General features: G+C 39.1%; 1 protein-coding gene across 3 annotated transcripts in view; it reads right to left on the reverse strand.

Moving 5' to 3' along the window:
- sez6b (seizure related 6 homolog b) overlaps positions 1-26,960 on the reverse strand; it is a 244,389-nt gene that overhangs the window by 33,158 nt on the left and 184,271 nt on the right. For all 3 annotated transcript variants that reach the window (XM_063494445.1, XM_063494444.1, XM_063494443.1), the window contains exons 5-7: positions 10,629-10,814; positions 9,011-9,179; positions 1,105-1,271 (exon numbers count right to left, since the gene is read on the reverse strand). In XM_063494445.1, coding sequence (XP_063350515.1) covers positions 1,105-1,271; positions 9,011-9,179; positions 10,629-10,814 — 522 coding nt within the window. The remainder of the gene's footprint in view (positions 1-1,104; positions 1,272-9,010; positions 9,180-10,628; positions 10,815-26,960) is intronic.

The raw sequence follows: 26,960 nt of genomic DNA on the forward strand, positions 1-26,960 counted from the left end.
GATCCTGTGGGACTTCCAGATACAGACGGACAAACTGGTGATGGCTAACCAACATAACAACATCGCTAACGTACATAGTAGTGGTAGACAAGCAGTAGAAGACGGCCGTAGTGACAGATGTAGCAATACCCAGTGACAACAACATCAGGAAGAAGGAACACGAGAAGCTGGAGAAGTACCAAGGGTTGAGGGAAAAACTTGAGAAGATGTGGAGGGTGAAGGTAAGAATGGTCCCAGTGGTCCCAGTGGTAATCTGAGCACTTTGTGCAGTAACACCCAAGCTAGGCGAGAGGCTCTCAGATCTCAGGAACAACATCCGAGATCTCTGTCCAAAAGAGCGCAGTCCTAGATTAAAGGTCTGTCAGTCAGTAGTCCCCCATTCACTCCGATTCCATGGCGGCCAAAATAAAAACAAAAAAAGTGGACTGATATTTTGGTTTATTGTGGGTTTAGATTAAATTAAGTTAATTAGGGCAATAGTGAGTGTGGATTTCTTTAAATTGCCACTTTGTTGTGTTTCCAGATTTTAATCACAACCTTTTTTAGTTTAATTTAATGGGTTATTAATATGATATTAAATGGAAACCTCCATCCATCCATTCGCTTTTCAGGGTCGCGGGGGGCGCTGGAGCCTATCCCAGTTGTCATAGGGCGAGAGGCGGGGTACACCCTGGATAGGTCGCCAATCTGTCGCAGGGCTAACACGCAGAGACAGACAACCATTTGCACTCACATTCACTCACGCATTCACACCTATGGGCAATTTAGATTGATCAATTAACCTATCCCCACTAACTGCATGTCTTTGGACTGTGGGAGGAAGCCGGAATACCCGGGGAGAACCCACGCAAACATGGGGAGAACATGCAAACTATACACAGAAAGACCCCGGCCTGATGGTGGAATTGAACTCACGACATTCTTGCTGTGCGGCAACAGTGCTAACCACTGGTCACCGTAAATGGAAACAGTAATAATAAATAATAAGAAGAAGAAATTACCACATTAGTACATTCTTGTTTCTTCATTGTTACCCTACTATTACCACTTTATTATCAGGCTGTAATAGAAAGTGCTATCCAACTCATCATGCATAATTCTTACCTTGATACCTAATGGCTATGCCAGTCGATGTTCCTGTGGCATCTGTAGTAAGCTCAATGAAGAGCTGCCTAGATGTGCTAAGGAGCCCTTCATTAGGCAAATACTCCACCTCATAGGAATCATACAGTACGGCTGCATTTATGCTGTTGCCATTCTTGATCAGGAGCCTGGAAGACAGTGAACAAAATTTTATTTACAGGGTATCTTATTTAACAGAATGGAACTTTTTGACTCCTACTGGCTGTTCTTTATCTGTTTGCATCCTTGCCTAAAATTGAGTTTAAAATACTGATTAACGTAACATGGATATATTTGAATGATCTATTTAGGCTACCTTGGAAATTAAAAGAAAATATCAGTTGCATGTTTAAACATATGTACAACAAATTATAAACAGATATTTACAGCATTTTTCTTTTCAATTTGCCTTTGTACACCTCCAGCTGTTTAAATCAAACATCTGACTTTTCTTTTAATTCAGAGGGTTTAAGAACAATATTGCATTTTCATACATACTCCCTATTTTCAGACACTCAAAAGTAATTTAGAAGAACTAACATAAAAAAAATCATTTATAGTCACTGACTGGCTGAAGTGTCGAACTCACAGACGTCACTGGACTGCAGGAGAAAGTTTGAGTACCTGGAACTAGCAGAAAGCCCCCAGCTTCCCAGTAGAATCAAGCCCAGAACCTTCTTGTTAAGTGGCAGCAGTGTTAATCACTAAATAACTGTGTCACCAGTGCTGGGGAGTAACGGAATACATGTACCGGTGTTACGTATTTAAAATACAAAATATGAGTAACTGTATTCCGTTCCAATTACCGTTTAAAAAGGTGGTATTCAGAATACAGTTACTTTGTTGAAATAAAGGGATTACACGGCAGTCTTTTCCTGTTTCATATGTTAGGCTGTCCCCTCTCTATTTTTGGTAATTCCACGCTGGTGGAAACCCAAACAAAACACGCATTAAGAGGCTCTGATGTCTGGGTCTCAGTCTCGCGGCCCATGTCACCTCTACTTGCGGCCCGCAAAATGACGTGAAGAAATATTTTTTAAAATTATTATTCAAAATTTTTTTTAATATGAAGGCAATAGGCAGAGTGTTACAGGCATAGCCCTAAAGAATGTAGCCTCATGGGCAGTGTAGCCCAGTTGTAAGTAAGCTATTAAGACTCGACTGTACGCTGTGTTCGTGTTTTCCTCCGAAACAATAAGTTCCGTTGGAGCAGCCTTTCAACGCCTCTCTCTGTGTCTCGCTAGCAAAGTTGACCCAGACAACAAAGTAAAGCTAGTTTTCGGCTACGAGCCCGACACGAACCCGACGTATTAGCCAGAGGTCCCTTTACCACGGTTCGGACCCGCGGACCTGTTTTATATACGCGCGGAATAGCTTTCTATACGAGATCGCTACAAAAAGTGCAGCCTTACCTAATGTCCACCCTACTGTTACTCATTTTATATTAAGATTTAAAAATCTAGTTGGTATTGGTATGGCAAGTAACCTTCAGTAATAGTAATAAATCACACAGCAATAGTACATTGATGTAGTTGTAAAAAGCATGATAATATATTAAGTAATCCAAAGTATTCAGAATACGTTGCTCTCATTGAGTAACGTAACGGAATATGTTACAAAATACATTTTGGGGCATGTAATCTGTAATCTGTAGTGGAATACATTTTAAAAGTAACCTTCCCAACACTGTGTGTCACCCAATCATTAATTACCATGTATGAAGGCATATACACACATAGAACACACACACAGATTTGATGTTGATGCACGTCACAGCCCTCCACCAGCAGCAATCTTGTGGTTGTCTTATTCTTCTCAGTTAAAAGAAAAAGGTCTATCAGAGCACTAAAGTGTTAAATAAAATCAATAAACTATTATAAAATATGTGTATATTTATATTTTTTCTTAATGTTCCTGTTGGTTACTTCATAATGTAATGGGTTAGAGATGTGCCTAATAAACAAATAATATCCAGTTCAGTCTCAGGAGGAGACGCACTTTGCGTTGTGTCAGGAAGAGCATCCAGTGTTCAAAATATGGGTAAGGGAGCAGGTGAAAATAGCTTTTTATTGTTATTGTTTCTATTCAGATAGACTCATATTCATACTCATATTCTCTAGATGGGTAAAAACCCTAAAAACACTGGCTATAGTTTTTCATGCCATTACCTATAAATCATGCAACATTTTGAGTGTTAATGCATTCATAACAATTTTTCTTGCCTTCCAGATAACAACTGGCTGTGATTTCTTGCTATAACAAAAGTAAATCAGCAAACTCTACATTTGTAATCTGTTAAAAAGAATATCAAGGGAGCATTTTGAGTACATTGTTTAGCTAACCTCTAAAAACCTATAAACAAGAAAGAACGGTTAATTAAGACTGATTAATTAACTGAAGTCATTTTCTGTCAGTATATAATATCCGTGGGTTTGTGTACTGTAGTATCAATGATAAATCACCAATATTTGTCATTTTCCCTTGGTTTATTGGAAAAAGTGAGTACATAGCTACTTTGGATACATCATAGCAAGTTTCATGAAGTGCAGCTGAAAGCTATGAAATAGTGAGTAAATGGTCTTAAATTACAGATCTTTGATTTTTTTTGTTGAATAAACACTAGTATTTATATACTTAGGTTATATAATAACTAACTAGTTAAATAAATAATAAACTAGAGGGTTATATGATAGAGCAGCGGTCCTCAACCCCTGGGCCTCGGACCGGTACCGGTCCGTGAGTCGTTTGGTACCGGGCCACAAGAGTTGAGGCTTAGGTGTGAAATGTATGGTTTTCAGGGTTTTTATCGGTTTTCAGCGTTATTTTGTTATCGTTTTTATCGTTAACTCGGTTTTCCTGGGTCTTCTCACGCATGTTATGAATAAATCTTCTTTTTTTCGGTACCGGTACTAGTTTTATTTTGTTGTATTTATCCACGACACCTTAAAGGCCGGTCCGTGAAAATATTGTCGGGCATAAACCGGTCCGTGGCGCAAAAAAGGTTGGGGACCGCTGTGATAGAGCATCTATCAATCGGCGGATCAGTGGCTCCTCCAGCCCATGAGGGAAAGTATTCTTGGGCAAGATACTGAACTGCGAGTTGTCCCTCCATGTGACTGTGTGGATTGATGTTAGTTTAAAAAAGGGTGGGGGGGGGGGGGGGGGGGGGGGGGGTGCGCTGTATGAATGTGTGTGTGATCGTGTGAATGACACCAGTAGAAAGCACTTTCTTCAATCAAATTGAGTAGAAAGGTGCTGTACATGTACAGACTGGTACTTCCAGTATACTGCAGTATACTAGAAGTACCAGTCTATTTCTGGCCTTTTAAAAGCCAACAAACCTTGGTGCATTAAATGAATACCTTTTGCACATTTGTCAGTTAACCCTTCCAAATCACCACTTCACCTAAATCTTTTCCTTTTGTCTCTAGAGCTGTCCAGATATCCCTTTGTATCTGTGAGGTCTCCATCTGTAGCATGAGTATAAGAGCAGCCTGGAGCCACTATTGGCTGGCAGACAGAATGGATTACTCAGCTAATTTCTCCCCCGTGGTTACTCTATTCACTCGCCCTTAATTGCAGCCCCATGCTGCTAAAATGACACTCAGCTGTCACCGGTATGCGCTGCACTGACATCCTGTTGTTATTCTGTGGAGTCTTCAGAAATAATTTTCTTACGGGGACAAAGCAGAAGGTACAAAGATAAGAGGCCTCGTGATTGAACATAAGTTAAGGACTGTGGTGAAGTAAAGAGGAAAGTAGTACATCAAAGTTAACAGGGTGTGAGCCATGAGACAGTTACACCAGTTAGCAAATAGCTCATATTTTCTAACAATCTGAAGTGTTTAAGGAGCTTGAAAAGAAAAGCGTCTGGACTTGTTTAAGTTGCTTGGAGACGTTTCACCTCTCATCCGAGAAGCTTCTTCAGTTCAGAAATGAACTCTTCAGTTCTGAACTCTTCTGTCCACTTCATCCCAAACCAGCTGGGGTTTAAGTCTGGAGACTGTGCCGGTCACTGCATGTTTTCAAGCTCACCATCTTGTTCTTTTTTCCTGAGGTAGTTCTGGCACAGCTTGGACTTATGTTTTGGGTCATTATCTTGCCATAGGATGAATTCCTGACCAACTAGGTGCATACCAGAGGGTATTGCATGGTGCTGCAGAATGCTGCGTGGGCCATTTTGGTTCAGGGTGCCTCTCACTCTGCAGCCCGAGATGATCACACTTCGTCCTCCATGTTTGACAGTTGTTCCCACATACTGTGGAACCATCCTTTCACCTACTCAACAGTGTACAAAGATCCTACGTGATGAACAGAAGATTTCACATTTTGATTAATTAGTTCATGATACCTTCTTCCAGTCTTCAGTAGTCCAATGGCGGTGTTTCGTGGCCCAGGCAAGCCTTTTTGTCTTATTCTAATGGCTTAGCAATGGCTTTCTTGCTCCAACTCGTCCTGTCAAACCTGCAGCTCAAAGTCTTCTCTTCACAGTTGAAACTGAGACTTGCTTACTACGACCACTATTAAGCTGTGCTTGAACCTGTTGTCCTGTGAGCCGCCCATTACCCAAGCTGTTAACTCTCAGAAACTTGTCCTCTGATTCAGTTGTAGTTTTGGGTCTGCCAGACCTCTTCCTTTCACAGTTGGCCAAGTTTCTGAGTGCCTTTTGATGGTGAAGGAAACTGTACTCACTGACACTTCTTTGCAATTTCTCTGTAGGAAAGACCTACATTTTTAAGTGTTATGATGCTCTGTCTCTGCTTCATTGTTAATTGCCTTTTTCTCGCCATTTTTGTAGCAATACACTACTTTCTGCAGTACAATGCTATTCATCTGATGCTCACAAGGGTACGGTACCACAGTGTGTTCCAACACTGCTTTTATGCAGACAGAGGGAGTTGAAAGTAATCCAGAAAAGTTGGAACACCTGTAGGAATTAGTAGCACCAGCTTTCAAGGCTTGATCAACCTCCACTGCTGCAGAACAGCTTTAAAAAAGACCTCGAAAAAGACCTTTTGGTATAATTCAGAAATGTACATCATTTTTCAATTTACCTTCTTTTAAACTTCTGGCAGTTCACTACTTACCTTTGTACCATGTTGAGCTATTCATTGGACTTGAATGACTAGAATTGCAAAAAATAACTGAAAAAATCAGGGTTTTCAAAAACTTTTGACCAGTATTGTATATATACTTTCATATATTACTTTGACCATTGTATGCCATTGGCATAAGCAGGTCAGCCACTAATCAGAAGGTCAGTGGTTTCGATCCCAGGCTGCCTCCTGGCTGCATGCAAGATGCTAACCCCATGTTTGCCTACTGGTGGTCAGAGGGCCCGGTGGCGCCAGTGTCTGGCAGCCTCGCATCTGTCAGTGCGCCTACAGCTGTGGCTACAATGTAGCTTGCCATCACCTGTGTGTGAATGGGTGAATGATTGAATGTAGTGTAAAGCGCTTTGGGGTCCTTAGGGACTAAGTAAAGCACTATACAAATGCAGGCCATTTACAAGTGGCTAGGCAGTGTTTCAGGAACTAGTAAATGATGTCCCGAGGGATTTTTTGCAAAATTCCGGAGGAACATTGCTTTCATGTGAATTAGAAACAGCATTAAATCAGAAAAATCTGAGTTGCTTGTTTCAAGTCACTTTCCTTGATTTTCTTTTTGAATGTGGGCAGGTGATCTGGAGATTTCTTCCAGATCAGACCAATCTGAAGAAAATTAAAGCAATCATGGAGTGATTGGGCCTATTCCTGTCACTCGGAAACAGCTTCAGTGGTTCCTAAGATTTACAAACTTCTACCAATGTTTCACAAGGAACTATAGTTAGGTAGCTGTTCCACTCACCAGTCTAACCTTCTCCTAAAAGCTAAAGTCCCTAAAAGCTAAGTCGCATTCACTGAGGTAAAGAACAAGCTCACCTGTGCGCCCATTCTGATCCAACCCAACCCCGAGCTCCAGTTTATTATTAAGGTTGACGCCTCCAGGTCTGAGGTTGGCACAGTTCTCTCACAATAACCACTCCTGAAGATAAGCCACAGCTCAACGCTTTGTTTTTCTGTTGTCTAACTGCCACTGAGCAGAGTTATGACATTGGGAACTGGAGGCTGCTGGATGTAAAGTTAGCATTCATATTTTGGCTCTGACCCTGGCTCTAAGAATACAAATCTGGATGCCCTGTCTTGCCAGTTCGGCTCCCTAATCTGGGAGATCAAGGAACTTATTGACCAAGTTCCCCAGAATGATCATGATGTACATGTACTGCCATAGTATGCCACTAGTCTGTGAGTTTTCCTGACTCTTTGAGTCAGCATGGGCTAAGATGATCTTCTCCACTTTGGGGTGAAATTTTGATCCTTTTGCCCCCAGCATGATGCAAACTGTGTGTGTGTGTGTGTGTGCGTATATGTGTGTGTGTGTGTGTGTGTGTGTGTGTGCGCGTGCGTGCGTGTGTGTGTGTGTGTGTGTGTGTGTGTGTGTGTGTGTGTGTAAATAAATATCCATTCCCTTTGTTCCTAGTTTTGCTCTTGAACTTGTTTTTCTCTGAGGTTCAGCTGGTTGATGACAAAATCTAGCAACAAGAGCTGGTTGAAGTAAATACGTTTTTTTTCCCAAACTGACTGCGGATAGATAAAAAGCAAGTACTCAAAGGATCACAAATGTACAATGCTGCAAAACCAATCTCTATAGCTTCTAAACTTTCAAACAATACTGTGCCCCAACAGTTTTTCAACAACTTTTTTGGGGAGACAATTAACTCCAGTCAATTCCAGGTGGCCAAAAAGAAAAGCCAGTACTTGGGCATTGTTCATCAACACCCAAAGTATTCCTGATAACAAAAATGGGCATTAAATATATAACACATTGTGGCATTTGTGAATATAAGATTACATTTGATAAACATAAGAGAAAAACTCAAGTTGATAAAACCTTCTAAAACAGTTTCTAACTGGGCAGGTTCTAGACAGGCAGATACGATGAGGCAGACAGAAATGTAAAGGGGGCACATGGTGGCAACGGAGGCGGAAAATGGGTGGGGTGCTCTGGATAGAGGTTTTTGTCATGTAATTTACTTTAATTGGATGGCCAAATATATTAAAACCCAACTATAACACTTCTCACCATTGCCAATAGTAACATAACTAAAAAGGGTATGCACAACAGTCCTCCAGACATGGTCATGTGTGGTACCTGGGAGGATTGAATGATCTTAATGTCGTACGACCAAATACATGTTTGGGGTAACTACCCAGTATTGGTTGGGATGGTGTATTGCCATTTAAGTCACTGGGTAGCTGAGCGGGTTGCTTTGGGGCAGCAATTGTTGACAGGGGTACAGGAGAAGCAGTGCCTGTTGATGCCACAGGAGTAAACATGCTTCTTTCTGAACTTCTAAAAGTTTGATTTAAGGGGGCAGGATGTTTGTTTAAGAGGATGTTTTTACGATACCAGTTTACTAGCTACTACCCTGTCGTTGCTGGTGCGTTGCAGGCATTTTTCAAGTCACCCCATGCACAATACATGTACATCCCAACTGTAACCTGAGTCTCACATTTGAACAGATTAGTAATTACAATATTAAACCTTTCAGGAATATCCTCTATATTCTTTAAAATTTAATAAGGCAAAAAATGACAAACAAAAAATTACAAAAAGGAAAAAAACAAAGACAGTAACAATAACTAACAAAAAAGGGATTACATTGCTTTGTTGCATTAGGTGATACTCATTGGGTGTCTTTCATTCTAAGACTGTGTAAGACTGGAAACTTCAAAATTGTGCACATAGGGGCTTTAGATTAATTGTTTTTGAAATGATCAAAATTCAAGGGATTAAGTTGTTAAAGGAAAGAGTTTTCAGTTTACAACAATCTCAAATCATAGCTTACCGATCATCATCCTCAGCCAGCGCTACCTTCTCAAAGTGGATGTGGAGCCTCTGGCCCTCAGGGGCCTCCAGCAGCCAGTGGCAGGTTAGGTTGTTGCTGTAGTTGCTCGGAAAACCAGGAGAGACAATCCGACCAACTGTGATGTTCCTCACCAGACCTCCACAGGCAGCTGAAAAACAAGAAGGAATGGAACTGAACATCAAATTAAACTGTGGTGGATTTCACATTATGTAGTGAATCTCAGTCAAATTTACTTGTACTGACATCATCTCATCCTCTATTACCCTAACTTAATAACCAAACTAAAACTGGTGACCATGAAAAGAAACAAGAACCAGCCTAATAAGACTGCTTTTAGTATTTGAAAGCATTCAGACATTTACCAACATCAAAATTTATTATAGCAAAAATTATTTATATTCCCTTAATTTTAACATTATAAATTGTAAACTTGTAAAGCATAAATTTGATCCATCTACTGCATAATTTGATTATCATCATTAGTATCACACCACTGCTGCTCTGCTGTCAAGTGCTGTTACAATAATTTTAGTAAGTCAACACTTCCTGATACTGTTAGATGTTATCAAGTAGCTAGTGTAGTACTGTTTGTACTATATTATGAAATTTCCGTAGCAGAAATATAATGTGAATGTCTGGATGAAATAAAGCCTTTTGGGTTGTGCTAACAGCAGCCAAAGAAGAAACAATGCAAACTGGAGGTGACTACATAAAGAATACAACTGTCTAAATACACTTGTACATTTTACAATGCACAAGAAATGTGAGAAATGTGAATAGCATCAATTATTATTATGTAAAATAATTCTGTAGAAAAACCATTTAATTAAGCCCCCCACCCCCACCCCATGGGACAGAAATAAAATCGCTGTCTGTCTGAGTAATTCACACTGTCAGTAGTTTTCAATTAAACCTACCTTCTACCAAGAAATAAACCTATCAACAGTAGATACACGACTTGATACAACTGCATGTAGGTGAGAAAATAGCTTTTGTTAATATTCAAGCTGTAATCAAGAATTTAGATCGTCAAGCTGTTCCTAAGACCGTGCTGTTCTGTCATTCCTGAAATCTGCTGACAGGACTCGCCCAGTTTGGAGGTCACAGCCCTGAGTGTTCTGATTACCATGGAGACCACTGATGCCTTTACCCTCCACATCTTTTCCAGTTGCCTCTCAGCCCTTCTCAAGCTTCATGTGTCCTTTCTTCCTGATGTTGCTATCAGTTACTATTTCCACATCTGTCACAACCTCTTCTTCTGCTTGTCCACCACTCGGTGTATCCCATTTTGACCCTGGAACTTCCAGGCCATAGATGGCATGTATGTATGTTCCTGTATGCTATCCCAGCCACTCATAACTCATATACAATACTTCTATTAATTACTTTCTCTGACTAACTTAGATTGATACAATTAAATGTAAATAGAATGCATAAAAACAATAATTTTGCACTTATGTTAATGTGTAAATGCTAAGAAATACTTACAAAACAAACTTTTGTAACTAAAATATTGCCTGTATAATTAATTAGGTTATGTGTATAATTTCTGTCTTCAGCTGTGGCTAGTCGAAGAGTTTTGTCTGGGAAACGTTACCTAGGCACTTTGGTTCCTTCCCACTCCAGTAGGGTGTGCTAGAATTGCGGCAGATCAACACAGAGGAACCTTGCAGCTTGTAGCCCGTCAAACAGGAGAAGAAAGCCTGCCCTCCAGAGTGGAGACTGCTCACTGATACATCACCATAGAGAGGCTGCTTGGGGAAGACACAGCTCAACACGAAGGCTGGAGAGAAAGAGGTGAAAGAGTCAGGGAAGCAGAGATCGTTAAACACACAGAGAGACAGCGGAAAATACACAAAAGGAGAATGAAATTAAGGTGTAAAATGTGAAATTTCAGCAAAACATGACATTCAGTTTCAGAAATTTAGACTAGTGTTTCCTGGCTGTGGTGCAAGCATTATAAAAGAACCTGCTCCAAAGCCAGCATTAATCTCTAACCTATAACACATAACCCACTTAACACCTTTCAAAACGTTTTCATACCCTCAGTTATGTGGTCTTGTTTTTTTTTTTTGTTTTTTTTTTTATGTGAGCATATGTAAAATCAACTATATAGTGTGAAATCAATACTGTGACTTTTGGTAAATTCAGTAAATGCGCGATATATGTATATATATATATATTTCAATTAATTGAATTCATTGATTTAATTACCAGTCACTTCAAGGTGCTTTCTATTGTAAGATAAAGTCTCTGCAACAATACAGATAAAACCCCAAATATTAGACAACCCCTATCAGCAAGCACTTGGGCAAAAGTGGGAGGGAAAAACTCCCTTTTAACGGGAAGATATTTCTTCCAAAATCAGCCTCAGGGAGGAGCAGCCATCTGGGCTAGGGTGAGGGGAGGGAGAGAGGACAGAAGACATGTTGTGGAGGCGAGCCAGAGATTAATAATAACTCATAATTAAATGCAGAGATGGATAAACACATGGTGAGTGACAAGGGGTGAGAGAAGGAGAAATGCTGAGCATATCATGGGAAGCCCCCAGCTCACTACGTTTACTGCAGCATAACTAAGAGGGGATTCATGGTCACCTGATCCAGCCCTAAGTTTTGTCAGAAAGGAAAGTTTTAAGTCTAATCTTAAAAGTTGAGAGAGAGTCAGTCTCCCAAATCGAAGCAGGGGCTGGTTCCACAGAAGAGAGGCCTGAAAGCTGAAGGCTCTCCCTCATGTTCTACATTTAATTACTCTAAGTAAGCCAGCAGTCTGAGAGCAAAGTGCTTTATTGGGGTGATATGCTACTATGAGGTCTTTATAATAAGATGGGGCCTGATAATTCAAATAATTGTATATAAGGATATGGGAGAAATATGCTCTCTCTTGCTACAGCATTTTGGTAAATGGCATGGTAAATGGCCTGCATTTGTTTAGCGCTTTACTTATTTATTTTGGATGAACTGAAGGCTTTTTAGGAAGCTTTTAGGGCAACCAGACAATAATGAATTATAATAATCCAGACTAGAAATAGTGAATGCATGAACTAGTTTTTCAGCATCACCCTGAGACAGGATATTTTTAATTTTAGAGATGTTGCACAAATGCAAGAAAGTAGTTTTCCATATTTGTTTAATATGCACACTGAAGGACATGTCCTAGTCAGTCGCTGGAGGCCAAAGTAATGCAGTCCAGAGTGATTATCTGGTTAGACGTCATATTTCTAATATTTTTAGGGCCAAGTATGATTAACTCAGTTTTATCTGAATTTAGAAGCTGAAAATTTGAGGTCATCGTGAAAAGATAAAGGTGGCTATCATCTGCATAGTGGCGATACTGCATAGGGGAAACATAACCCTTTGTGTATGAAGAAGAATCCCCATTAACATGGCAGATATAATTCAAACCATGCGGAGCAGTACCTTTAATATCTACGACATGCTGTAATCTTCCTAATAAAAATTTACGGTCAACATTGATGAATGCTGAGGTCTAGAAGGACAAGCACTGCGATGAGTCCACTGTCAGCGGCCACAAGAAGATAAGAAAAGCAATAAGCAAAATAAGAAAAATGATTTACTTTACCCACTTGCACTAATGTGAGGCAAATATCCCGATATCTGACTTTAAAAACAACTGAGAATTGTTTTTAAAGTGGGTGTTTTGGTTAAGCTGCTACATTTTCTCAAACACTTCTTTAAGCAATATACAATCAGATTGGTTTATAGCAGCAGCATTCTCTTATTGAGACCCCATAATAACTCATTTGCATTTCAGTTAGCTTGCTGACTGAAATTCTTGAACTATGTTCAAATATTCACAATATACTTGTCTGTATAAATTCTCATGCTGTAAAAAAGTTGCGAAAAGCTGATGAAAGCTGATTTTGTGCAAGTAAAAGGAGAAGAAAAACCCCACTGGCGCTAACTTCCTATCTTTTTAATTATTCCATTGGTACAAAAAGAGGTAAGTAGTATTATACCTGTGGCTTTTTTTGCCCCCCCCCCCCCCCCCCCACCCACCCCACCCCAACCCCTCAGGCATCCCCCCTCCCCTATCCCCCTCCGCGTTCATGTGTGCGCGTGAACGGACTTTTTGCGCGTGAACGGACTTTGCGCGTGAACGGACTTGTGAGTTCAGAGGTCATATGAGTTTACATGTGTTTAATGGCGTTTTATTTAATGAAACCATTATGTGTTTTAATTAAACTCTTTTTTAAAGGATTGTATAGGTCTCAGAGTTCTGTTATTTAGACATAGATGATTTAATTTAACTAGTTTAGGAGTATTTTGTTTTTTTCTTTAGTACTCTGAAACACACAGAGGCTAATAGTTTCAAACAGAAAGTTTCTCCACCTTCTAAATACTGTGTATTCCCACACAGCATTTAATTTAACTATTTAGGAGCATTTTTGCTTTTAATTTAACTATTTAGGAGCATTTTTGCTTTTTCTTTAGTGCTGTTTAGGAGCAAATAGTTTCAAACAGAAAGTTTTCCACCTTCTAAAAACAGCGTATTCCCCACAGCATTTAATTTAAATAGTTTAGGAAGATTTCACTTTTCTAATAGTTTCACAGGCTAATAGTTGTTAAATAGAGTACCACAAACAACATGTATTCCTTTAGAAATAAACTTTTTATAGGGATTCTTAACTCTGCAACAGTTAGACCCCCAACAGTCAGCAAAAGAAGTCATGAAACAATAAAAGAGACGCCCTTATCAAGAACATCCCAGCACACACCCATAGATGATTTAACTGTTTTAAGAGCATTTTTCTTTAGTGCTCTGAAACACACAGAGGCTAATAGTTTTAAACAGAAAGTTTCTCCACCTTCTAAAAACACATATTCACACACAGCATTTAATTTAACTGTTTTAGGAGCATTTTGCTTTTTTCTTTAGTGCTCTGAAACACACAGGGGTAATAGTTTCAAACAGAATACCACAAACAGCAGGCATTCCTTTAGAAATAAACAGGGATTCTTAACTCTGCAACAGTTAGACAGAGGGGGGTTACAGTAGACCACCTACAGGCAGCAGAAGAGGTCATCTTTATCAAGAGCATCTCATCTGTACATGGAGTTTTCAATACAAACAGTCTCCTTTATCTTATGTCAGAGGTCCGGCGGAGCCAGGTCCATCGGAGCCACCAAAGCTTTTTCACCTTTTATCATGCCATTACACTTTATACTGACCATCCTCCAAACAGGTTTCACCTTTTGTTTACACCTTTATCTCTGCATCTCAGAGGCCAGCTGAAACCAAGCCCCACACCTATATAAAAACGCCCTAATCAAACACCCTGTATTTTCCTCACTACTTTACAACGAGCCTTGAGAGCATAACACTTCGTTCATCAGCACAAGCATTTTACTTTTAATTTAACTAGTTAGGAGCATTTTACTTTTCTTTAGCGCTTTGAAACACACAGAGGCTAATAGTTTCAAACAGAGTGTCACAAATAACATGTATTCCTTTAGAAATAAACTGTGATACTTCTAAAAACAAAAAAAACAAACACATATTCTTTTCCTCATCACTAGCCATTTCACCATTTTATTTAAATATCTGAATTTTCGGAATGATGATCCAAGCGGGACACAGAGGCTGCTAGTTTTAACGCACCAGAATGCAAATATAAATAAAAGCCTGACTATCCTGACAGCCTAGCTGCAGCGACACCTTTCTTTCACACGGATGCCTGGATGTGCGTTGGAGCCGACTTTGCTACCCGCACACAGCGTTTCTGACCTACGGGCGCTGCTTATACAACAGAGAAAAGCAACAATACAGCGTGTTTCTCTGCTCCAAGGCATCAGAGGGCCTTTCACACGGTAAGCATGTCTGTTATACCCAGAGCATAAATGTCTGTATGTCAGTACTGATTATACAAACCCTGTTTAAAATGTGACACATATGCTGTCCGAAAACAAATCCTCTAAATTTGCAAAGTTACTGATTTAAAAATATATTTTCGAATTTTTAGTTGCATGACAAACATACGATAGACTCTTGAGCGTATTTATTTATATAGCTACATTCACAATGGTACAACCGTGCTAAATAAAAGATGCCCAAGCACCAAAGCACTCTAATGCAAGCCTCTAAACTGTATGTTTGATAAGTGCATAAAGTGTACCTCTACCTCTACAGCTGAAAACAGTTTGTATCCGCACTCTGAGGGTCTGCTGAATTGTTTTTAATATTGCGCTTTTTCACGAACTGCAGATGATGAATTCCTCTTTATTGGAGAAAGTGTCCTTAAGCTATTGTTGCTCATACTTACTGAGTTCCCTAGCTACTTCTTTACTATGTCAGTAAACTTTTTGAAAAGGAAGGTGTTGTAGATTTAAAGAAACATCCTAATTGAAGCAAAGGCAAAAATTGGAATGAATTTTATGTGACTGTTCATATTAAAGCCAACAACAAGTGAAAATCCAAAACCGACTCCAATCCTTTGTATTAATGATCTCCCCCCCCCTCTCTCTCTCTCTCTGTGTGTGTGTGTGTGTGTGTGTGCGTGCGTGTGTGTGTGTGAGTGTGTGTGTGCCCTCACAGAAGGAAGGTCACAGCAGGAGCTTTTTCAAACACATTTCCAAACAGTTTTTACAAGAAGTGTAGCTCATACAATGGTATAAATGTATTATTTGCGATACTTTATAAATATGAAACTCTAAAGATTTTGAGTTCATGCACATTGTGAAACAAGAATCTAAATATATGTGTCACAATGACTTCTATAAAAGCATGTTGTTTATGGGGATAATGTGACAAATCTTTTGTGACCCTATTAATGATCAATGGTGATTGAAGAGGAAGCTGAACCCAGGCTCTGGACATTTTCATGACAAGCGACAGTGCAGACATCTACTAATGAGAGAACATGTTTTATCATCATAAACATGGTGATATGAAGCATCGTTAAAGTGTCACTTCAGTAATGCTGACCCATGTTTTTAATAGATGACTTTAAAACACTAAACTCTAATTTCTGTGGTTTATTTTAAGTTTACAGAATATAACATGTGGTAAGACGACGAGTTTTACTTCTCACAGGTCGTGATATGTGTATCTATTTATCATGTATGCTGCTTTGCTCTGTGGACTGTAAAATGTTTCATTGTGTTCATGAAATAAACCAGAATTTCACCGTCTGCATCTTTCAGTGTTTTTCTGCTTTTGTTCACTCCAAGTTTGACAAACCTACAGACATCCAGAGTTAACTTGCTAACAATGTGGAGCAGTCTCAGTGTATTTAGCTGCTTTTTTCCCTAAACACAACCAACTGAGAGAAACGCCTGTAGTCCTCACTTTGGTCATTTTGAATGCTGAAGGAGATTTGTTCCATAGACACCTTATACTAGTGTTTCCCGCACTTAATCCATCACTACTATGTTCTATTAAAATTCAGATTCCTTTTATAGTTTGCAGTGAAAATTGTTAAACCGTTGCTTAATGGGACAGAAGTACACATCACTCTTTACTAACACATTTGTAGATAAGTTTATTGCTGAACCACACAGCTAGCAGTCTCACACACTCTTTGAGTTTTGAAGTTTTGTGTGTAACGGTTTAGTCTACCAAACCTTACCCTTTTCTCCCCAGTATCACAACAGCATGACTCCCAAAGTACGGCTCAGTAAACAACCAATGATTCTAAAGCCAGAACAGAAAGATACAGTTGGAAGATGCATGATTGCGTTTTTTATGATGCATAGTTAAACTACCCCTCTTCTTCTCTGTGTTGTTGTTGTTCTTGTGTGTGTGTGTGTGCGTGTGTGTGTGTGTATGCCTTAGAAGTCAAATAACACATTAGCCACACTTAAAAAAACAAAAAACATTTGAATTTCATTTAGAACTAAGATTCTAAGTTGTAAGCAGAAATCTTATGCTCAGCCACAAACATGTTTCCCCACTTTCACAATGCTGAGGTGTCAAATCCACAACCCCCAACAAATGGTTTGTTACACGCGGGTGTGAAGGGCAAGCTTTACTTACACAGCCTCACACACAGTAGATTTTTAAGTTTTTGGGGTACAATGTTTTAGCCACAGATGCAACTTATACTTTTGATAAAGATCACTCCACCTGTTTATTTCTTAAGAAATTAAGCTCTGATTTATAAATGTCTACACAATAATAGACACCGTGTGCTCTGTGACATTATAGTCTTCTGCTGCGTCCATTGGTTTGCATTTTAAACTCCCAACCTTTCAGGTTGTTATGAACGACTTACATTTCTAATATTTTGTGGTATAAAAGTGAACCATGTGGGTTTTTTTTAAATTTCTGTGTGATGGAATGACTTAAGACACAAGTTATTTAAACAATTCTAAATGGCAGTATGATGGCCATAGTACTTAGTGCGGGTCAAATATGTTAAGGATAATGTTTATCAATGTAAAATTGCAAAGAACCTTAGGATAGATTATAACATCTTGTAAACAGTTACCTCAGATCCTGTACTGTCAGATCTATGTATGCAAGGTAAAACATTCCACAGTACTTCCACTTAAGTAAGTAACTAAACACATAAAGTCACCCTTACCAATAATCCACTGCTCCTTGAAAAAAGTAGCACAAACAGACAACTGACTCAGCAATGATGAGTAGAGCTACCCGAGGCCGAGACTCAAGCGGAAGAAAATTAAAAGTTTTGGTTTTTGTGGCTCGAAAAATTAAAGAAAGTATGTTTAGTAATTCAACAAGACCCGCACCTTCAACACATGTACATTCAAATTTTGGAACAGCCTCAACAATGCTGTTGTTCAATAGTTTTTAGCCGCTCGAAAAAGTCATTTTATGGCTTTAACGTTTCCAGCTGATTAGGAGAATGACTGCATTTCAAATGTGCGTCCAAAGGCTTTAAACATCCGCATTGTCTGTAACGACAGTATCAAACTACAGTGCAATGTTTTTACTAAAATTCAACATTTTCAGATGAAAATATGGCTGCTTTTTGTTTTTTTTCACTGTAACACACCCCTCAATGCCATTTTTAGGATATTCTTGGTGATCCCATTTTTTTTCATATTCATGCTTTTGGGAGTAAGGGGAATCTAATACGTACGTTGTCACTGTGTTTTGTACTACCAACTGTGAGGGCTCTGCGTTTGCTTTGAGCAGTCTGTTTTTATTTTGTCTTGTGAGTGCGTGTTTTTCAAACAAGATCCTCATCAGTTTGATTTTGTTACCACAAACTTTGTGTGAAGTTCACAACAGAGGTAAAGACATTTAAACACACAAGTTTAAGGAGGCAGCGGTTGGACCAGTTGCGCAGGGCAGGTGAAACAGAGAGTGTCCGGGGAGATGTGCAACAGAAGCAGAGGGAACATTTTACAAGATGATAAATGGCACATTTAGGCGATTAAGGATTTGTTGACAAGATTAAAAGACACGGCCGTCAGAGTTCAACAACATTACAGTTTGATTCAATAAAAAGTTTTAAACTACACAAGGTTCATTTTCTCCTCTGATAGTAATCATATTAAACATGTCAAGAAAGAAAGAGTACAAAGAAAAATAGTAAATGTTTGTCTAATTCAACTCTTCCTGTGAACCTTATATGGTGAACCTTATATGGTGAACCTTATATGGTGATGGCCAGAGGGGCCGATGGCGCGATATGGCAGCCTCGCCTCTGTCAGTCTGCCCCAGGGCAGCTGTGGCTACAACAGTAGCTTGCCTCCACCTGTGTGTGAATGTGAGAGTGAATGAATAGTGGCATTGTAAAGCAATTTGGGTGCCTTGAAAAGCACTATATGAAATCCAATCCATTGTTATTATTGTTATATCATCCCTTAATATGTTCGGTGTTACAAACTTGAAGAGGCAGAGAAAAGATCATCAGACATTAATCTAATCAGTTTTCAGCCTTCATTCATATTGAAATGTTGAAATCTTCCCTGCTAGACCGAAGTGTAGCGTTTAACACCGTTGACCATAACATTTTATTACAGCTATTATTAAATGGAGAGGCCTCTTCACACACTGAGGTTAATTATGAAGCTCCACAGGCTTCTGTGCAAAGACCAGTTCTGTTTACATTATACATGCTTTAGAAGACATAGCATACATTTTCACGGCTATGCATATGATACCCAATTTTATTGATTAAACTGTCGGGATGTCTTAGACACATAATGAGCTTTAATTTTCTGCTTCTAAGTTCAGATAAAACTGAGGTTATTGTAATGAGTCGTAAAAATCTTAGAAACACTGTGGCTAACAAGATCCTTACTCTGGACGGCATTGAGCCGCCTGTTGTAGTCATTTGGCACATTATAAGTGAAATTGAAGCACACAATCCCGTCGCACAACATCAACATTTATTTATATACAAAAATAAAAATGCTTTTTACAGAAAAGAATTGTAACTTCATATTTTATCAACGATTACGTGGGTACATATGGTAACTCCTCATCATTATCCCATAGCGGTTCCGGTAATCTCTCAGGACCTTGGAAGGGTGGCCATGCCCAGTCTACCTCATCAATGTCGGGAGAGTCGCCGAAATACAAAAAATCTTCCTCGTTGTCAGTGTCCATAGTCCACAGTTGCGGTGGTGAGGGGGGTGGGCTCCACTCTGACACTAGTGAACACGGTGCGTCTTCACTCCAATTTTCAAATGCAGGGCTCGTGGATGGCTCTTCAGAGAGTAAAGATTGCCCAGCATCCCTGATAGTACCAAGTACCAAGTATGTACCAGGTTCAGCCACTTTGATGGTTGATTGAGCAGAAGGGCTGGAAGATGCCATTTTCATGGAGAATTTCAAGCCCAACAGATGAGAATTACCGTTCTTTTCCAAAGTTGCAGCTGGTAGAGAGACACAGTGGCCACTCTACGGTTTATGAAAATTGTTGCCACTCCTACCCGCACCCTTTAAGATCAACCCACTTCCAGATTACGCCCCCTCCTGTTATTTTAAAAAGAACACCGCCGTCTCATTCCTTCAAACCTTTTTTTAGCTCAAAAACCAGAAGTATGGCCTCTACAGCCCTGCGCCACACTGAGGAGGACGAAAGTTCTGCGGCCGAGGGCACAATAGTACCCGACACGCCCGGTTACCATCGCCCCTTGGAGAAGCAGCAGCAGCAAGCCGACGAGCTTGACGGTTGGGCATCTTCTTTTTTCATCGATACCGTGAAAACCGCGGTGTATCATCTAGTCAACCTAGTAATCAACAGGTACCTCACTGACGAATGCAACGGCTGTAAGTCCGATCAACCCCGCCAGAAACAACACGAGTGTGTGCAAGTCTTGGAGGATGACTTTTACGCTGAAAATTATCACAGCATCAGAAAAAGACTCCTCACCCCACGTTTCATTCCATCTATTCAACGGCTTCTGATTGCTCGCAACATCAAAATGGACGACGTCAAAGTCCGCATGGTGGCGGAAACTCTCTTGCACGAACTGAAATCGGAAAGGAAAGTCTTTGACGCCATAGCCGAGGCATACACCAATCTGGTAGGGTTGGACATGGTGAAAATCAGACAGCTACGGTTGGTCGCAGAGTGTTACAAAGGAGGCTGCTAATGTTTTCTCTGAAACACTGATTTTTCTTTCTTAAAACGTGTAACCTGCATTTTACCAAACAATGTATCCTACATTTAGTGCATTTTTAAAACATGTACCCACGTAATCGTTGATAAAATATGAAGTTACAATTCTTTTCTGTAAAAAGCATTTTTATTTTTGTATATAAATAAATGTTGATGTTGTGCGACGGGATTGTGTGCTTCAATTTCACTTATAATGTGCCAAATGACTACAACAGGCGGCTCAATGCCGTCCAGAGTAAGGATCTTGTTAGCCACAGTGTTTCTAAGATTTTTACGACTCATTACAATAACCTCAGTTTTATCTGAACTTAGAAGCAGAAAATTAAAGCTCATTATGTGTCTAAGACATCCCGACAGTTTAATCAATAAAATTGGGTATCATATGCATAGCCGTGAAAATGTATGCTATGTCTTCTAAAGCATGTATAATGTAAACAGAACTGGTCTTTGCACAGAAGCCTGTGGAGCTTCATAATTAACCTCAGTGTGTGAAGAGGCCTCTCCATTTAATAATAGCTGTAATAAAATGTTATGGTCAACGGTGTTAAACGCTACACTTCGGTCTAGCAGGGAAGATTTCAACATTTCAATATGAATGAAGGCTGAAAACTGATTAGATTAATGTCTGATGATCTTTTCTCTGCCTCTTCAAGTTTGTAACACCGAACATATTAAGGGATGATATAACAATAATAACAATGGATTGGATTTCATATAGTGCTTTTCAAGGCACCCAAATTGCTTTACAATGCCACTATTCATTCACTCTCACATTCACACACAGGTGGAGGCAAGCTACTGTTGTAGCCACAGCTGCCCTGGGGCAGACTGACAGAGGCGAGGCTGCCATATCGCGCCATCGGCCCCTCTGGCCATCACCATATAAGGTTCACCATATAAGGTTCACCATATAAGGTTCACAGGAAGAGTTGAATTAGACAAACATTTACTATTTTTCTTTGTACTCTTTCTTTCTTGACATGTTTAATATGATTACTATCAGAGGAGAAAATGAACCTTGTGTAGTTTAAAACTTTTTATTGAATCAAACTGTAATGTTGTTGAACTCTGACGGCCGTGTCTTTTAATCTTGTCAACAAATCCTTAATCGCCTAAATGTGCCATTTATCATCTTGTAAAATGTTCCCTCTGCTTCTGTTGCACATCTCCCCGGACACTCTCTGTTTCACCTGCCCTGCGCAACTGGTCCAACCGCTGCCTCCTTAAACTTGTGTGTTTAAATGTCTTTACCTCTGTTGTGAACTTCACACAAAGTTTGTGGTAACAAAATCAAACTGATGAGGATCTTGTTTGAAAAACACGCACTCACAAGACAAAATAAAAACAGACTGCTCAAAGCAAACGCAGAGCCCTCACAGTTGGTAGTACAAAACACAGTGACAACGTACGTATTAGATTCCCCTTACTCCCAAAAGCATGAATATGAAAAAAAATGGGATCACCAAGAATATCCTAAAAATGGCATTGAGGGGTGTGTTACAGTGAAAAAAAACAAAAAGCAGCCATATTTTCATCTGAAAATGTTGAATTTTAGTAAAAACATTGCACTGTAGTTTGATACTGTCGTTACAGACAATGCGGATGTTTAAAGCCTTTGGACGCACATTTGAAATGCAGTCATTCTCCTAATCAGCTGGAAACGTTAAAGCCATAAAATGACTTTTTCGAGCGGCTAAAAACTATTGAACAACAGCATTGTTGAGGCTGTTCCAAAATTTGAATGTACATGTGTTGAAGGTGCGGGTCTTGTTGAATTACTAAACATACTTTCTTTAATTTTTCGAGCCACAAAAACCAAAACTTTTAATTTTCTTCCGCTTGAGTCTCGGCCTCGGGTAGCTCTACTCATCATTGCTGAGTCAGTTGTCTGTTTGTGCTACTTTTTTCAAGGAGCAGTGGATTATTGGTAAGGGTGACTTTATGTGTTTAGTTACTTACTTAAGTGGAAGTACTGTGGAATGTTTTACCTTGCATACATAGATCTGACAGTACAGGATCTGAGGTAACTGTTTACAAGATGTTATAATCTATCCTAAGGTTCTTTGCAATTTTACATTGATAAACATTATCCTTAACATATTTGACCCGCACTAAGTACTATGGCCATCATACTGCCATTTAGAATTGTTTAAATAACTTGTGTCTTAAGTCATTCCATCACACAGAAATTTAAAAAAAACCCACATGGTTCACTTTTATACCACAAAATATTAGAAATGTAAGTCGTTCATAACAACCTGAAAGGTTGGGAGTTTAAAATGCAAACCAATGGACGCAGCAGAAGACTATAATGTCACAGAGCACACGGTGTCTATTATTGTGTAGACATTTATAAATCAGAGCTTAATTTCTTAAGAAATAAACAGGTGGAGTGATCTTTATCAAAAGTATAAGTTGCATCTGTGGCTAAAACATTGTACCCCAAAAACTTAAAAATCTACTGTGTGTGAGGCTGTGTAAGTAAAGCTTGCCCTTCACACCCGCGTGTAACAAACCATTTGTTGGGGGTTGTGGATTTGACACCTCAGCATTGTGAAAGTGGGGAAACATGTTTGTGGCTGAGCATAAGATTTCTGCTTACAACTTAGAATCTTAGTTCTAAATGAAATTCAAATGTTTTTTGTTTTTTTAAGTGTGGCTAATGTGTTATTTGACTTCTAAGGCATACACACACACACACGCACACACACACACACAAGAACAACAACAACACAGAGAAGAAGAGGGGTAGTTTAACTATGCATCATAAAAAACGCAATCATGCATCTTCCAACTGTATCTTTCTGTTCTGGCTTTAGAATCATTGGTTGTTTACTGAGCCGTACTTTGGGAGTCATGCTGTTGTGATACTGGGGAGAAAAGGGTAAGGTTTGGTAGACTAAACCGTTACACACAAAACTTCAAAACTCAAAGAGTGTGTGAGACTGCTAGCTGTGTGGTTCAGCAATAAACTTATCTACAAATGTGTTAGTAAAGAGTGATGTGTACTTCTGTCCCATTAAGCAACGGTTTAACAATTTTCACTGCAAACTATAAAAGGAATCTGAATTTTAATAGAACATAGTAGTGATGGATTAAGTGCGGGAAACACTAGTATAAGGTGTCTATGGAACAAATCTCCTTCAGCATTCAAAATGACCAAAGTGAGGACTACAGGCGTTTCTCTCAGTTGGTTGTGTTTAGGGAAAAAAGCAGCTAAATACACTGAGACTGCTCCACATTGTTAGCAAGTTAACTCTGGATGTCTGTAGGTTTGTCAAACTTGGAGTGAACAAAAGCAGAAAAACACTGAAAGATGCAGACGGTGAAATTCTGGTTTATTTCATGAACACAATGAAACATTTTACAGTCCACAGAGCAAAGCAGCATACATGATAAATAGATACACATATCACGACCTGTGAGAAGTAAAACTCGTCGTCTTACCACATGTTATATTCTGTAAACTTAAAATAAACCACAGAAATTAGAGTTTAGTGTTTTAAAGTCATCTATTAAAAACATGGGTCAGCATTACTGAAGTGACACTTTAACGATGCTTCATATCACCATGTTTATGATGATAAAACATGTTCTCTCATTAGTAGATGTCTGCACTGTCGCTTGTCATGAAAATGTCCAGAGCCTGGGTTCAGCTTCCTCTTCAATCACCATTGATCATTAATAGGGTCACAAAAGATTTGTCACATTATCCCCATAAACAACATGCTTTTATAGAAGTCATTGTGACACATATATTTAGATTCTTGTTTCACAATGTGCATGAACTCAAAATCTTTAGAGTTTCATATTTATAAAGTATCGCAAATAATACATTTATACCATTGTATGAGCTACACTTCTTGTAAAAACTGTTTGGAAATGTGTTTGAAAAAGCTCCTGCTGTGACCTTCCTTCTGTGAGGGCACACACACACTCACACACACACACGCACGCACACACACACACACACACACACAGAGAGAGAGAGAGAGGGGGGGGGAGATCATTAATACAAAGGATTGGAGTCGGTTTTGGATTTTCACTTGTTGTTGGCTTTAATATGAACAGTCACATAAAATTCATTCCAATTTTTGCCTTTGCTTCAATTAGGATGTTTCTTTAAATCTACAACACCTTCCTTTTCAAAAAGTTTACTGACATAGTAAAGAAGTAGCTAGGGAACTCAGTAAGTATGAGCAACAATAGCTTAAGGACACTTTCTCCAATAAAGAGGAATTCATCATCTGCAGTTCGTGAAAAAGCGCAATATTAAAAACAATTCAGCAGACCCTCAGAGTGCGGATACAAACTGTTTTCAGCTGTAGAGGTAGAGGTACACTTTATGCACTTATCAAACATACAGTTTAGAGGCTTGCATTAGAGTGCTTTGGTGCTTGGGCATCTTTTATTTAGCACGGTTGTACCATTGTGAATGTAGCTATATAAATAAATACGCTCAAGAGTCTATCGTATGTTTGTCATGCAACTAAAAATTCGAAAATATATTTTTAAATCAGTAACTTTGCAAATTTAGAGGATTTGTTTTCGGACAGCATATGTGTCACATTTTAAACAGGGTTTGTATAATCAGTACTGACATACAGACATTTATGCTCTGGGTATAACAGACATGCTTACCGTGTGAAAGGCCCTCTGATGCCTTGGAGCAGAGAAACACGCTGTATTGTTGCTTTTCTCTGTTGTATAAGCAGCGCCCGTAGGTCAGAAACGCTGTGTGCGGGTAGCAAAGTCGGCTCCAACGCACATCCAGGCATCCGTGTGAAAGAAAGGTGTCGCTGCAGCTAGGCTGTCAGGATAGTCAGGCTTTTATTTATATTTGCATTCTGGTGCGTTAAAACTAGCAGCCTCTGTGTCCCGCTTGGATCATCATTCCGAAAATTCAGATATTTAAATAAAATGGTGAAATGGCTAGTGATGAGGAAAAGAATATGTGTTTGTTTTTTTTGTTTTTAGAAGTATCACAGTTTATTTCTAAAGGAATACATGTTATTTGTGACACTCTGTTTGAAACTATTAGCCTCTGTGTGTTTCAAAGCGCTAAAGAAAAGTAAAATGCTCCTAACTAGTTAAATTAAAAGTAAAATGCTTGTGCTGATGAACGAAGTGTTATGCTCTCAAGGCTCGTTGTAAAGTAGTGAGGAAAATACAGGGTGTTTGATTAGGGCGTTTTTATATAGGTGTGGGGCTTGGTTTCAGCTGGCCTCTGAGATGCAGAGATAAAGGTGTAAACAAAAGGTGAAACCTGTTTGGAGGATGGTCAGTATAAAGTGTAATGGCATGATAAAAGGTGAAAAAGCTTTGGTGGCTCCGATGGACCTGGCTCCGCCGGACCTCTGACATAAGATAAAGGAGACTGTTTGTATTGAAAACTCCATGTACAGATGAGATGCTCTTGATAAAGATGACCTCTTCTGCTGCCTGTAGGTGGTCTACTGTAACCCCCCTCTGTCTAACTGTTGCAGAGTTAAGAATCCCTGTTTATTTCTAAAGGAATGCCTGCTGTTTGTGGTATTCTGTTTGAAACTATTACCCCTGTGTGTTTCAGAGCACTAAAGAAAAAAGCAAAATGCTCCTAAAACAGTTAAATTAAATGCTGTGTGTGAATATGTGTTTTTAGAAGGTGGAGAAACTTTCTGTTTAAAACTATTAGCCTCTGTGTGTTTCAGAGCACTAAAGAAAAATGCTCTTAAAACAGTTAAATCATCTATGGGTGTGTGCTGGGATGTTCTTGATAAGGGCGTCTCTTTTATTGTTTCATGACTTCTTTTGCTGACTGTTGGGGGTCTAACTGTTGCAGAGTTAAGAATCCCTATAAAAAGTTTATTTCTAAAGGAATACATGTTGTTTGTGGTACTCTATTTAACAACTATTAGCCTGTGAAACTATTAGAAAAGTGAAATCTTCCTAAACTATTTAAATTAAATGCTGTGGGGAATACGCTGTTTTTAGAAGGTGGAAAACTTTCTGTTTGAAACTATTTGCTCCTAAACAGCACTAAAGAAAAAGCAAAAATGCTCCTAAATAGTTAAATTAAAAGCAAAAATGCTCCTAAATAGTTAAATTAAATGCTGTGTGGGAATACACAGTATTTAGAAGGTGGAGAAACTTTCTGTTTGAAACTATTAGCCTCTGTGTGTTTCAGAGTACTAAAGAAAAAAACAAAATACTCCTAAACTAGTTAAATTAAATCATCTATGTCTAAATAACAGAACTCTGAGACCTATACAATCCTTTAAAAAAGAGTTTAATTAAAACACATAATGGTTTCATTAAATAAAACGCCATTAAACACATGTAAACTCATATGACCTCTGAACTCACAAGTCCGTTCACGCGCAAAGT

Source organism: Pelmatolapia mariae, linkage group LG14 (assembly GCF_036321145.2).
Source record: "Pelmatolapia mariae isolate MD_Pm_ZW linkage group LG14, Pm_UMD_F_2, whole genome shotgun sequence".
NCBI classification, from domain to species: Eukaryota; Metazoa; Chordata; class Actinopteri; order Cichliformes; family Cichlidae; genus Pelmatolapia; species Pelmatolapia mariae.